We start from the raw sequence: 13,817 nt of genomic DNA, 5'->3' as shown, positions 1-13,817 counted from the left end.
AGATTTTGACACTAGATGGCACTACTGCCTAAGTTACTGAGCGACGACTTGCTTGTGATTTCAAACACAACGGCATATCAATCAAATGTAGCCTACTTAAGTGCATTATGGATTGCCAATACACTTGGGTTAAGCATAAATGTATTTGCACTACACCAGCCACACTTAAATGTTTACAACTCTCACATTCAACAGTTTAGTACATGTTGCAACTAAGACACTGTGGAGCACACAAAATGGGTGTGTGGTGGAGATGTGTTTTGCATTTAGATGCTTACGGAGACTAACACTATGAAAATGTAGAAGTACACAGTCAAATTGGACTCCTGCATGCAGTAGGCTATACACACCCTAATTGGCCAGCCCTTCTCAAATGTTCGGCTGCCAGTAAAGCTTGTGGTCTCGTAAAGCTTATCCTCATTACAGGTCGTTAACGGTCTCTTGTACTTTTGATTTTGTGTGCAGAAGGATTTCAGTGTTATAGTGGTGTGTACACTTTTTTAGTTATAAAACGTGAAAAAAAAACAAGATGTGCTATTTCAGCTGAACATCTTGTGCTGTCGTTAAGGGTAATTAACGAAAATGATTCATATACAACATGAGTCTTCTATAGGCCTGTATCTCTTTTACCACTAAATATGGTAGGCCTGTTCACAATGCAACTCTAAATTAACATTACAGCAGCACAAATGTCTCCATTAATTTAATTTGACGAAACGCCACACACTCCTTTGTTTTCTACTCAATAAAGACATCACTATCAAATAGCATGGAGCTGACGTCAGACAAGTGAAGGCCATTCCCCTATCGGATGGTCCGATATAACCTCCGCTAGACTCCTGCCCACCGGGATGAGAGGACGCCGATTGGCCACGCAACCTGTCGTGTTTTCACGTCCCACAGCATCGCCTCATCAGCCCCCTCGCCGATCCGAGGGCCGGTCGGTGATGGTGAGTGTACGGCAGAGCTCCTGGGCGGATACTTAAGAAACAAGGTGGACACGCTGGAGAGCTCCCCGTCTGCTACTCTCTGGACAGGCTGTGTCTCCGCATCTCACGGCGAGATAAAAACGGGCCGGGGGGAAATATGGTAAGCGGACCGGATTTTTATGGTCAATATTGGGGCGTTACCTTGCTAGTTCTTTGCATTGGCGCTTAAATGGTATAGGAAGAATAACATATCACATGGAACATTCATGTTTTTCCGTCCTCTCAACTGTCAAAAGATTTAAAAGCTACACATCTGTTTCAAACAGAAAACCTATCTGTATTACTGCTCTCAATTGAGGACATTTTGCAGGCAATAAAAATAGCTATCCCATAATTACATTTGTGTGTTGCTCAGAGCATCCATTGATTCCTGTTATGAGCTCTAGCTCCTGTTTTGAAAGTTTTAGGAGAGGTTGCTATGGGATTATTGAGTGAGACTATTCAGGAAAGTTTCTTTTCTTGTCTGGTGTGTCTGACAAAGTGTCTGATTTGATCTGTTTTATAGAAGTGACATGAGTTCCATGCTGTAGCTTGCCCATAAATTCAGAAGGAATGCAATGCAAACATTCTTAAGAGTCTGTTTTGCCCAGGTGTTAACCAAGCATCACGCCACATTTGACAGATGCTTGGGACATTAGATTAAGCGGGCACAGAGAGGAGAAGCTTCCTGAAATGACCCTACACAACAAAGTTCCACTCTCTTATCATTTGGTAGAGTCAGCCTCACATAGCACCCTGACCTGACCTTTTACTAAGCTGGAGAAAACAGAGTAAAAGATGAGTGAAAGGTGACTTAAGTGTTCCTGCATATAGCACCTTTAAGGCTCAAAGTAGAACCCCTACAAGCTCTTGTAGAGGATTCAACAACACCCCTTTTCATTCTGACACGGTCAGAGTGCTAGATAATAACGCTGCAATTGTCTGGAGAATAGAGTAGAGAGCAGAAACCTGATGCCCAAGGGTAACAGCCTCTGGAGCCTTGCAGCCCTCCCCCCCCCCCCCCCCCCCCCCCCCACCCCCAAGAGAGAACAGGGACTGAAATTTCAGAATCACTTCTCACTCTTTGCTCTGGTGTCTCGGGTCACCCTCCGGACTGTTGACACTGTACACCACGGGCCTGATCTGATCGATATTGTCACTAAAGTTCTTGGAAGTGAAGAGGGCACAGACAGATTTGAAAAAGACTGGCATCAGCAAAAACATCTCTTGACCTCTCCCAAGTCCTTTCTGTGAAACAGAATGAGACGTGGACGTGTAAATGGAGAGAGGTTAGAATTGTGTGCACATTCACTCGAGGACTCGGAGCAGAGCAAAGTATCTTATTTGTATTTTTTATTTCGTGTGGCATCATTGAATATGGAGAATCATCCACACATTTGGAAGAATTGGCCTGAAGAAGATTATTGCATTTGCAACACTAAATTGCCCTGTAAAGTTCTTAGAGATGAAAAACGTTTCATGTCATGGCCAGGCGCCATACAAAACCATTAAAAAGAACGGCTGTCCAAGATGCAATGTTTCCCATCTAGGTATAATAGGTAACTTATCCGAACACAATCATATCTCCCCACAAAGCATCTGAATCTAAAAAGGATATGACACTGATCAGTTGTGCTGTGGGTCGTAACCTGATGACACTGGTCACCATGGCTTGGGCCATAGATCAATATTGAATTGAAGGTCAGTGAAGCGTAAGTTTAGGCCCTACAGCTACTGTGTACATACTGTAACACGCCATGCTATATGTCAGTGATGCCCTTCTGCAGAGAGCAGCTGTGACATTATTTGAGCTCATCAAATACAACATCCCGGGTTCAAAAAGGGAAGCATTTCTGATCAGATAATCACCGCTGGACATTTAAAGAGGTAGTGCACAGTTAAATGTGTTTTTTTTTTTTAGGTGTAAACTGTATAGCTATATTTATTTATTTATGGCTGTGATGAAACACATCAATGCTGTGGTTAATATTGACATAATTACTACATTTATAAAAATCATCGTCATTTATAAAAATCATCGACATTTTATAAAAATCATCGACATTTTATGGGTTGAAAATGGCTCAACACGCCATCTACTGTTTAAAATCAACCTGACCCTTGCAAGGCCAATGCTGATGTAGAGTCAACTGTTTGGGACTAGCTAAATCGAATTTACATGAAAAAAAAGAATGTCCTCTAACGCCCTCTAATCAGCCCCTTTGATGTTACAAATGTTCTCAGCCCATCCCGACCCCCTCCCTTGCCCACTGTAGTATTTTTCAAAATGATTAAGTTGGGGGGAGTTAGACTCAGGGCTGGGGGTGAAGTTACACTTCTAGCTTGTATGGCGCCCTGGGCAAACTCCTCGTTCAGTAAATGTTCAGTTCAGTTCAATAAATTCAATAATATGTCTGAAACTATACATTTACAGTATTATGAATGGATTGTGGTCAATTTGGTAGCATTTCATAGTGTGACTGATTTTACTTAATGCATTCATACTGTACAAAGTTAGAGGTGTGCTATATGATAGATCACCTCACTGCTCCTACTGTGGGCTTCCAGTGGGAAGACCTGAGGTCAACCTACCCCCGCCCCCCTCCCCATCTCATACTTCAGTGGGAGTGGGAGACCTTCCCTGGCAGTAGCCTGCCTAGCTCACAAACTAGAATCAGGGTGCCCTCTTTGACAAGGTTAACTGACCCATTGACGTGACATGCAAATGAGCGATAGAAAACCGATCACCCAAATGTCACCATTCCGAGATGCCGCCCTGGGTGGCTGCCCACATTGCCCACACCTAGATCCACCACTGATACAAACAGGACAAATAGGATAGTCCTGTCAGACAAGCTACTCACACACACACACACACGCACACACACACACACACACACACACACAAACACAAACACATAAAGCTTCAGGCTTAGGTCTGGGTGTTCCCTTGGAATTTAGCGTGTGACCTTCAATAGCACCTTACAGACCTGACAGCCTGACAGACTGTATCTGTAATCTGTGTTTGTACACTGTATTCAAATGTCCTGTTTTTTTTTACTTCTGATTTTCAGAATTGTTTCGGCACATTAGACCGACGGCTAGATTCGGCTGTGGACAGCCTGTTTGGAGAGAGAGGTAGGTGGCACAGCTGTGGTACAACACATCTGTTATTATTACACTGACTGTGTGACAACAAAGAAGTTAGTAAAGAATTGGCTGTGAAAAGGATTGATTAAATAATGGCGCATCTAAGCACCTTAGTTTTAATACATCTCTCTTAGTGCAATCCAAACCAGGTCAGTGGCTGTAATCCCCTTTACCTAATATAAATAATACAAATCCCTCCCGCACAAACTCAACTTAAGATAGATATAAAGAGACCTCAGGGAAAACCTAAAAGCGCTTAAGAAAAATTTAAATAACAATTTGATGAAATGTTTATGCTGTGATGATTTAGCCTCGAATTTCTATGAATTATACAATCATGCATGTATGGGGACAAGGTAATTGTGTGAGCAGAAATTTGAGAGAACACTACTTCTTCAGTCTGAGTAGCACAGTCTGATCCTGATCACCCAGATGAAGGAGGTAGTGGGCTCTGAGTTACTGAAACCAGCTCAAGCAGAGAAAAAGGCGTAAGCAGTCATACTCATAGGCACACAGTGGCCATTTTGACATTGAGAAACTCTTGGATCAGCCACAGAACTAACTGTCACTGACTATGCTCTGAACTCAGAAAGCCTTTTGCTGTCTTGCCAACTCTCCTCAGTCACGGTAGGCCCACAAGAATACAAATGTCCTACTGCTGTGCACTGAAACCACAGGCCTCCAGTGTCCCCAGCTCAGCCTACCAAACACCTCCAAGTGCTCATCTCACTCTAGACTGGCTTTTCTGCTAATCCTGCACTACCATTTCAAGTTGAAAAGAACTGAGGCCATTAGGTTGGTGTTGTTACCTTACACCATCAGTTGAGCCACTATGTCTAACAAATAGCTGACAGCCATCGGACCAACATGTATCTCTGGCAGTAATAAAACCTTTTGTTTCAGATCCCAGAGTAAGAGGATGGCTCCTGCTCGACTCCTATCTCCCCACAGTCCTCCTCACACTTCTCTACCTGCTAATAGTGTCTGTGGGTCCAATCTACATGAGGAACAGACCAGCCTACTCCTTGAAAAGTGTCTTAGTAGTCTACAACTTCTCAGTCACAATGCTGTCTTTCTACATGTTATTTGAGGTAAGCCTGAAGCTTTATGTGTGTGTGTGTGTTTATATATATATAATAAATACTAATATATATACGTATATATATATATGTATGTGTGTGTGTGTGTCTGTATGTGTGTGTGTGTGTGCAATCAGTAGCATATCTGACAGGACTGTCCTATTTGTCCTGTATGTTTGTATCAGTGGCAGATCTAGGTGTGGGCAATGTAGGAAGCCACCCAGGGGGCCATCTTGCCGGGGGCGGCATGGGTTGCTTGCACAAAAAATCGGAATGGTGACCTTTGGGTGATCGGTTTTCTATCGCTCATTTGCATGTCACGTCAATGATATGTATGGGTCAATTAACGGTGTCAAAGAGGGCGCCCTGATTCTAGTTTGTGAGCTAAGCAAGCTACTGCCAGGGAAGGTCTCCCACTCCCACTGATGTATGAGATGGAGAGGGGGGTGAGGGTAGGTTGACCTCAGGTCTTCCCACAGGAAGCCCACAGTAGGAGCAGTGAGGTGATCTATCAAATAGCGCACCTCTAATTAGCAATTAGTCAAATCAGTCACACTGTAAAATGCTACCAAATAAACCACAATTCATTCATAACCATGTGAATATATAGTTTCACAGACAGGTTATTGCATTTTTTTCTGGCTTGTGCAAAATCGTTAAGAACAATACAAAGTCAATCTGCACACCACCAAGGTGAACTGGTGTGATCTTGACTCTTGGTGGACTGTGTTGGTGGATGGGTAATGTATTGGTTTAGTCTTGTCTCTTGGTGGACTGTGTTGGTGGATGGGTAATGTATTGGTTTAGTCTTGTCTATTGGTGGACTGTGTTGGTGGATGGGTAATGTATTGGTTTAGTCTTGTCTCTTGGTTGACTGTGTTGGTGGATGGGTAATGTATTGGTTTAGTCTTGTCTCTTGGTGGACTGTGTTGGTGGATGGGTAATGTATTGGTTTAGTCTTGTCTCTTGGTGGACTGTGTTGAGAGATGGGTAATGTATTGGTTTAGTCTTGTCTCTTGGTGGACTGTGTTGGTGGATGGGTAATGTATTGGTTTAGTCTTGTCTCTTGGTGGACTGTGTTGAGAGATGGGTAATGTATTGATGCTCGAGTGCCAAATCAGCAAACACAAATGGACTAGAAAAGGTCTAAGCCATCAGGTGCCAAGTTTAGGAAAAGGAGGAAAGAAGAAGAGGAGAAATGTGCAAAAGATAAGCTATGAGTATAATATAATGCAGGGAATGAATTAGTCCACTATAACACATGTTTACTAGCCTATGTGGGCTGTCGCATTATTATTTGCTTGGTTTTGGATATATGTTTATTGTTATATAGTTTTAAATGTTATGATCATGTATTTGTGTCATTTCAAATGGCTTGACTAAAAGGGGCCCCTGGGTAGCATGTAGGCTAGATGTAGTGTGAAACAAAAAAGCAAGAGTTAGATTGCTTTATAATTTGCCATGCCATAAAAACAGGGACTATGGGATCAAGGACAATGTGACTACTTGCCTTGAAAGAATGTCTCTCTCTTTCACCAATGACTCTGTGTGTTTGTCTCTCTCTGCCTTTCTTTTCACCTATGATTGTGTGTGTGTGTGTGTGTGTGTGTGTGTGTGTGTGTGTGTGTGTGTGTTTGTGTTTGTGTCCTCTCTTTTCCATGTAATTTCACACTGTAGTGAAGGCTTGTGTGTTAGCCTAATTAGCCTAATTGACTGGAATGAGACTAGTTCAGTGGAGAGTCTCCCCTTACACTAAAGTGTTAGAGAACGAAAAGCACTTGTACTCATCTTGTCAGTCTTACGGACACATTGTCACCACACCTGGCAGAATGCCCCTTTGCACTCCACTGGATGGTGAAGCCGCGTCAGCAAACAAGGAAAATAAAACCAAAACACATGAATAAAATATTTCAGAACAAAACACTCTGAGGACTGTATAAGCGCTTTTAATATTTTATTGAGGTTTTGCGAGTTGAATGAAGGAGTGGCTGAGCCTAGTAATGATGGACTTCCCAGAGAGCATGTGTGTGTGTGTGTGTGTGTTGCTGTGTGTCTCTGCCTGTCTTTTCACCTATGACTGTGTGTGTGTGTGTGTGTGTGTGTGTGTGTGTGTGTGTGTGTGTGTGTGTGTGTGTGTGTGTGTGTGTGTGTGTGTGTGTGAGGAAGAAATGGAAGATGAAGGAGGAAAGGCAGAGAGAGAGAGAGAGAGAGAAGTGGAGAAAAAGAGACTGTTGTAAGGGAGGTGGCTCTATTCTGCGGTGAACTCACATTTTCTTATAATATTTGTCCTTTATTCCCCATAATCTTACCCCATCTTTTCTCCTTCTCTCCCTCTTTCTTACCCCCCATGTTTCTCTTTCTCCCCTGCCAGCTCTCACTTTCCCTCTCTCTCCTTCTCTCCTTTCACGCTCTCTCTCTCTCTCTCTCTCTCTCTCTCTCTCTCAGTCTCAGCCTTAGTCTCCGCCAGGACCATTTGTAGTGTGATGAAGGATGAAGCAGGCCTGTTCAATCTCAGCCTTCTCAAAGAACAAAGACAGAGAATCACGTCACCATATGTAAAATTGATATTTGTTTTAATGTCCCCCGCTTTTTTTCAATCACGGGACAGCGAAATGGCATTTGAATCCTCTTTCGGATCTTTTTCCCTTGCTATGGCAGGAACTAAATGAGAAACTGCTTGGAAGCTTGACGCACTAATACCCCAACAGTGTCTGTTTACCACTTATTCCTTGCAAGTGAAATATAGTTATTTTTATCATCTGTTGCTCAAATTGAATTTCTCTGAGCACATTTCTAGCACTTCTAACAAACCAACAGCTTTGGCTTATTAAGTTATGCTTTAATGAATCATCCAGGAACACTTAGGAAATATCTCTATGAGCTCTTCCTTAAATGTTACAAATGTGTGCTTGCATGGCCTTGTTTTACTCAGACAGGTGTAGTGTGTCTGTAGTGGGTTATAGCATCGATAAAAGGGTGAAATCTGTCTTGCCATTCAGCCATTTCTTTCCTCTTATTTTGTAACGAATGTGTGAGCAGGGTGTAGGTAGTTAGCTGGATCTCCCCTGTGCAGGGACCATAGGAAAGGACTGCACGTGTCATTTACTTTGCTACCATCCAATCTAGCATTAAGTAAGTTATACCACATCAGCAGTAGAGTATTACAGTTACGTAATGGAGATTGTGTCAAACCTCCACACAGCTATTAACAATGTCATTCAATATGAGCAACTCCAGTGAATGATTCTGCACTGCTGAGGGGAGATACTTCTCTCCTGTGTGGAGGAATGCTGTCGGTCTTTTCCGTGTCACACTAGGCCTTCCCTGACATGCAGGAACGGTGACCTTTAGACTGGCAGACGTTTAGCGAGAGTCTCAGTGCAATTAGGTTGAAGGGGGGTAGTTGCGTACTTTCAGTCCCACCTCATGAGAGATTATGCCATTCAACCCTGATTGCACTCAGCACTCAATCCAATTAGACCCACCTGATCTGATGAGGATGATGGCGGCGCATTTGTGTGTGTGTGTGTGTGTGTGTGTGTGTGTGTGTGTGTGTGTGTACGTGAGAGAGAGAGAGAAAGAGAGATAGAGTGTGTGTGGGAGAGTTAACAGTCTCACACAGTGGTGTATGTGATAGAGAGGTGTGTGTGTGTGAGAGAGAGAGAGAGCACGACAGAGAGGGGAATACGTAAAGTGTGTGTGTGAGAGACTCTGTATGTGTGTGAGTGTGTGACACTGAGAGAGACAACAAGTAAGTGAGAGGGACACTTTTATTAGCGGCGGGGGATCGAGAAGCCTATTGATTGACTTGTCTCCTGTCTCCTGGCCTTCAGCTCATCTCGGCGTCCTGGGCAGGCGGCTACCGGCTCCAGTGCCAGGGTCTAAGCGAGGCGGGAGATGCAGACATTAGGGTGAGCACCGGTGCACCAGTGCAAACAACACCACAGCTCTCATCAACATCTCATGTTCACACACTGATTGACACTCATGACTGGATTGGTTGGGAGGTTCATTGGTAGATTATTTTGGAGAGCAATAAGAAGATATATATTTTTACATTATATTTTTTTTTGTCAAAATGTGCATTTGAATATGTAAGCTTTTTGGCCTTTCAAGAATGAGGGCAGTTTTTTACTTTTTACTTTTTAACTACTGCCATGTTTAGCTTGATTCACAATAAATAAGTGTTACCATGCTTACAAGTTACAGTCACTGTAAACCAATTAATGGTTACATAACTAACATTACTCATTCCAAGGCTGTACTAAATGTTTCACTGTCAACAGGTAGCCAAGGTGCTGTGGTGGTACTACTTCTCGAAGCTCATCGAGTTCCTGGACACCATCTTTTTTGTGCTTAGAAAAAAGAACAGTCAGATCACCTTCCTTCATGTGTATCACCACGCGTCCATGTTCAACATCTGGTGGTGTGTGCTCAACTGGATCCCCTGCGGCCAGAGTAAGACCACTTGCAGCACGCTTGGACAGCAGTCCAAGTTGTCAGTTACAGTATACGTGAGTACACCCCTGTGCGATATCACTTAAATGTCAAATGATTCAAAGTTGTGTCAGCTCTCAATAAATGCATTATTTCTAAGTTGACAAGCAGAGTATTTCCTCTCATGAACAATCAAAAACAAATACTTTTATATTGAATTATATTCAGTACAGGCCTCAAAGTAGAAACCCAATGCAACCAATGAGAATTCACCTGTGATCACTGACACACAAGTTAGAAAACCTGCGACCATTTAAACTAAATAAGTCCATTAGTGAGATTTCTTATTAGCCTAATTGCATGAACATGGTTATGCAAAGACCTGTGAACACCAGAACTCTCTTAAGTTTGGACCTATGGGCGGCCTATCTGCATGTCTGCATCATGGCTCCACGAGGAAAATAATTGCCAGAGGAATTGAAAAATCACAAAGATTGAAAAGAATATACAGGAAGATTGGTGACCAACAAAAAAAAAATCCGTCAAAACCCAGTTGCAGCACGCCTCAGGGGCAATAGAAGGGGTAATAGAAGGAGCCATCGCACCCCTAATCAGAGCCACAGAGGCTGTCCTCCTACTCTGTGGCGTCCTAAGTGACGCCACAGACAGTGCGCTACTTGTACAATCTAGCTCTGAAAAAAAACAGGTGGGCGAGTGCTTCAGACTTGGCACAGGGGTTATCAATGGAGATCTGAGATTCTGTGGCCACTCAGACAGTGCGAAGGACATTGCGTAACATCAACCTCTATGGACGGCGTCCAAGAAAAAACAAAAACCTGCTTGCTCTTCGGCACAAAACAAAGGATTAAACTTTGCTAAAGAACATGAATGGAGGCCTGATGAATTTCGGAAGCACATTGAGACGAAGGTGAATTGGTTCGGGCAAGATTGGCATTAAGCTGGCCAGGACTACCACAGTGAATGTACAGTTCCGACAGTTAAGCATGGAGGTGGGAGTGTGATATGGTGCTGCATGAGTGCAAAAGGTGTTGACACTAAGAGATGGAGACATGGAGACATGCCAAAATACTGTCTGACAAGATGACTCCCAGTCTCCAGAAGCTTGACAGAACAGGAGTATTCCAGCATGATAACGATCCAAAACACACTGCCAAAATCATGCAAGATTTTCTAAAGAAGAGAAAAGCTAAAACTATGACCTGGCAAAGTATGTTGCCTGACTTGAATCAAAGCAACTTGAAGCAAAAAGCAGCTGAAAAAAATCTCTCCAGAAATTTGTGAGTCTGTCATCAAAAATAAAAAAAGTTAAAACAAAAGGTGTACCTTTGTTGCATTGAGTTCCTACTGTGGGGCCTGTATTTTTGATATAGTAAATCTAAACTGTTAGTTTTTAATTTAACGTAACAGCAAATATCCTACTGTTCAACTTTGAAGTAATGCAATTACTGTAAGGTAATGCAGTTTTGACATTTAAGTGATATTGTGTAGGGATGTACTCACTTCTGTAATATACCGCTATACTAGTATTAGTATTTGTAGTTTTTGTTTATGTAAAACATGCACAGAGTTAACTTTAAGGTGTTTTCATGTTTTGTTCTTGGCCCGTCAATGGGATTTCAAATATAGCATGTCATCTAAAGCCTTGTGTCTTAGCAAATAAATACAGTGAATTTCCATTCTTTAAATTGGGACTAAACATGCATATGTTTTTACACTAAGCACTGGTAATCAAACCTCCAGTAATAAGTTATTGCAAAATGATCTGAAGCCGAGCAGCAGGTTTGTAACAGGACATCATTATTTGTCAGTGTTGAATGCTGTGGAATGTACAGGATCAGCATTTGTTCTGTTCAATCTGTTTGAAGGTTTCTTTGGGCCGACCTTGAACAGTTTCATCCACGTGCTGATGTACTCGTACTACGGCTTGTCTACCATCCCCTCCCTGCAGAAATACCTGTGGTGGAAACGCTACCTCACGCAGGCTCAGCTGGTTAGTACACCATTCCGGCTCTGTCATCCCAGTTTCTCTGTGAAATATACTAATCTTTCACTTACATCGTTCGATCAATAAGAAACAAATAAAGAAAATGCAATGTTTTACTGAAGACGGTACACAAAGCCTTAAGTATACTGTTCATCTTTAAGTGGTCTTCCATCACAGAAACTCAAGGGCACTTCCAACGTTTACAGGAACGGACCCTTACTGTGCCCTTTCCGCCTCTCTATTTCCCTTGTGGTCGAGGAACTGCTGGACCTACTTGACATAGCCTTCGCTCTTTGTTCGCAATGTCAAATCCGCATTTAACCATTAAGCATCAACCATCACTGCAAGCGGTACCCAGTGTTATGCCGTTTCAGTGCTGCACAGAAGTACCTGCCCCTGAGAAAGTAGTCAAGCCTTAAAGCACCCGGCTCCTGAGACCCTCTGAGAAAACATATACTGTACATCCAACATATAGAACTGTGTAAAGGTATGTGCAGAGCTCCAGCCAGCAAAGTGCCCCCAGCTCAAGTAATACAGTTGCAGTTCCTGCTAAAGAGAATGGCCCTGGGGGGCGGTTCCTGCGGTCAGAACACGTACAAAGGTGATGACTGCTCTAAAGCAGCCTGCGAGTTCCTGCGGTGGAAAACGGCCTTTTGGAATTTTTTAAGTGTCGTTCAAATTCGTCACAATGTGTTTGTATATACTGCGTGTACTCTATGTTTTACCTTTGTCATTTAATATGTGGTTTCATCCATTGATTCATAGCCTCACAGTTTTATTGAACATATTACTAAATGTTTGATTGTGTAGCTTGTGTTCTCAGCGGTCTTGTTTGTTTATATTGTAAAGTCACTGACCACGTACACTGTTTCAGGTTCAGTTCTTCCTGACCATCACCCACACACTCAGCGCTGTTGTGGTCCCATGTGGTTTCCCCACTGGCTGCCTACTTTTCCAGACCAGCTACATGTTCACACTTGTGATTCTCTTCATCAACTTCTACATCCAGGTAAAAGAGACTTTCCAACCATGAGGCTAAAGAAAGGCTTTTTATTGTAGAACCCATATTACATTGTACTTGTACCATAGGGAACAGTGTAACACATGATATTCTGTGTTTACATGCACTCTAATCCTAATCCAAACTAATACATGTAATGTAAGTAAATACAAAATAGGTCATGTTACATGTTTCTCCAACATCACACTACTGTACCCTGTGCTTTCCATTACAATGTGGCTACAATGTCAAAAGAACACTGCAATAGGACATGCGATGAAATAAGGTGTTTCCCATTATAGATGTTATAGAGGTTAAAGATATGAAGTTTGGCATATGAAGTTGATGAATATGGTTTCTTTTGATGGTGGCATAGAGGGAAGCATATGAAGGTGATGAGTCAGAGTAGAGGACTCACATGCATAGAGGGGGAAAAACCCCAAACCATCTATTATTGAACAGCGTGAAGTGAAGTAAATGCATCCCAGGGTTCTAGCAGCAGGAAAAGATGCACAAAAATTGTTTTAAAATGTTTACGCTACAAGAACGATTTGGTTCATGTCCTGAGTCCGAATGGAAACCAGTACTTCCTCCCTCTCATACGTCTAAATTGGTCAGGCAGAGTACGCTTGGCCCTTTATTCAATAATCCCGAGGGTTCATTTTCAAATGCGCTGCTTTATTCCAGACATACAGGAAAAAGGCACCCAGGGATGCTGGAAAACTGACCGGTGCGGACGTCGGCTCTCACCACCTAAATGGCCATTTTGCCTCCGTCAATGGGACCGCGACCAAGCAAAAAGCCCAGTGACTTTCCACGTGGTCAGAGGATTGTATCAACCTAAATATGCTGAGAAAGTAATACTATAGCAGGGATTATCATGCTGTTTAGGTTTAGGACCCTTTGTACTTTTTTTTGTATTGATAGTTTCTTTTAATTCTTTCAAGGTTTCATTATACAAAAGTGACTCATATTGTATGCATGGGAAAGGTGCTTTTCCCTTACTTCAAGGCAGAGGCTGGAAATAAATCCCATTGACATTAAAATTCTTACAATCACAAAAACATTACAATTATATTTCCTGCTATACACCTTATTTTAGTGTGACACTTGATCATAGAGGACTATTTTTGTGGACATGATGCTTCTGGTTACATTTCACTAAAGAAATATTAGCC

The 13,817-nt window shown here is 42.5% G+C and overlaps 1 protein-coding gene across 3 annotated transcripts; it reads left to right on the top strand.

The window, feature by feature from the left end:
* Positions 1-862: 862 nt before the first annotated feature.
* Positions 863-13,666, top strand: elovl2 (ELOVL fatty acid elongase 2). 3 transcript variants are annotated; one of them, XM_042705445.1, is made up of 8 exons: positions 863-1,089; positions 4,043-4,106; positions 5,022-5,209; positions 9,031-9,108; positions 9,484-9,655; positions 11,521-11,645; positions 12,514-12,648; positions 13,327-13,666. In XM_042705445.1, the coding sequence occupies exons 1-8, from the start codon at positions 1,087-1,089 to the stop codon at positions 13,447-13,449; spliced, it is 888 nt and encodes a 295-aa protein (XP_042561379.1). In that variant the 5' UTR covers positions 863-1,086; the 3' UTR covers positions 13,450-13,666. The 3 variants fall into 3 exon arrangements, with proteins under 3 accessions (XP_042561379.1, XP_042561380.1, XP_042561381.1); XM_042705446.1 differs by lacking the exon at positions 863-1,089 and adding an exon at positions 4,741-4,913 and having other exon boundaries at positions 4,037-4,106; XM_042705447.1 differs by lacking the exon at positions 863-1,089 and adding an exon at positions 4,796-4,913 and having other exon boundaries at positions 4,054-4,106.
* The last annotated feature ends 151 nt before the right edge of the window (positions 13,667-13,817 follow it).

This window comes from Clupea harengus, unplaced genomic scaffold (assembly GCF_900700415.2).
Source record: "Clupea harengus unplaced genomic scaffold, Ch_v2.0.2, whole genome shotgun sequence".
NCBI lineage: Eukaryota > Metazoa > Chordata > Actinopteri > Clupeiformes > Clupeidae > Clupea > Clupea harengus.
The sequence above is the reverse complement of the archived record's forward strand: the minus strand, read 5'-3'. Positions and strand labels throughout refer to the sequence as shown.

Excerpts from the sequence above, each read along its gene's own strand:
- elovl2 (XM_042705445.1), top strand. Across the intron at positions 9,109-9,483 it reads CGGGAGATGCAGACATTAGG|GTAGCCAAGGTGCTGTGGTG; the intron begins GTGAGCACCGGT and ends CACTGTCAACAG. Across the intron at positions 12,649-13,326 it reads TCATCAACTTCTACATCCAG|ACATACAGGAAAAAGGCACC; the intron begins GTAAAAGAGACT and ends GCTTTATTCCAG.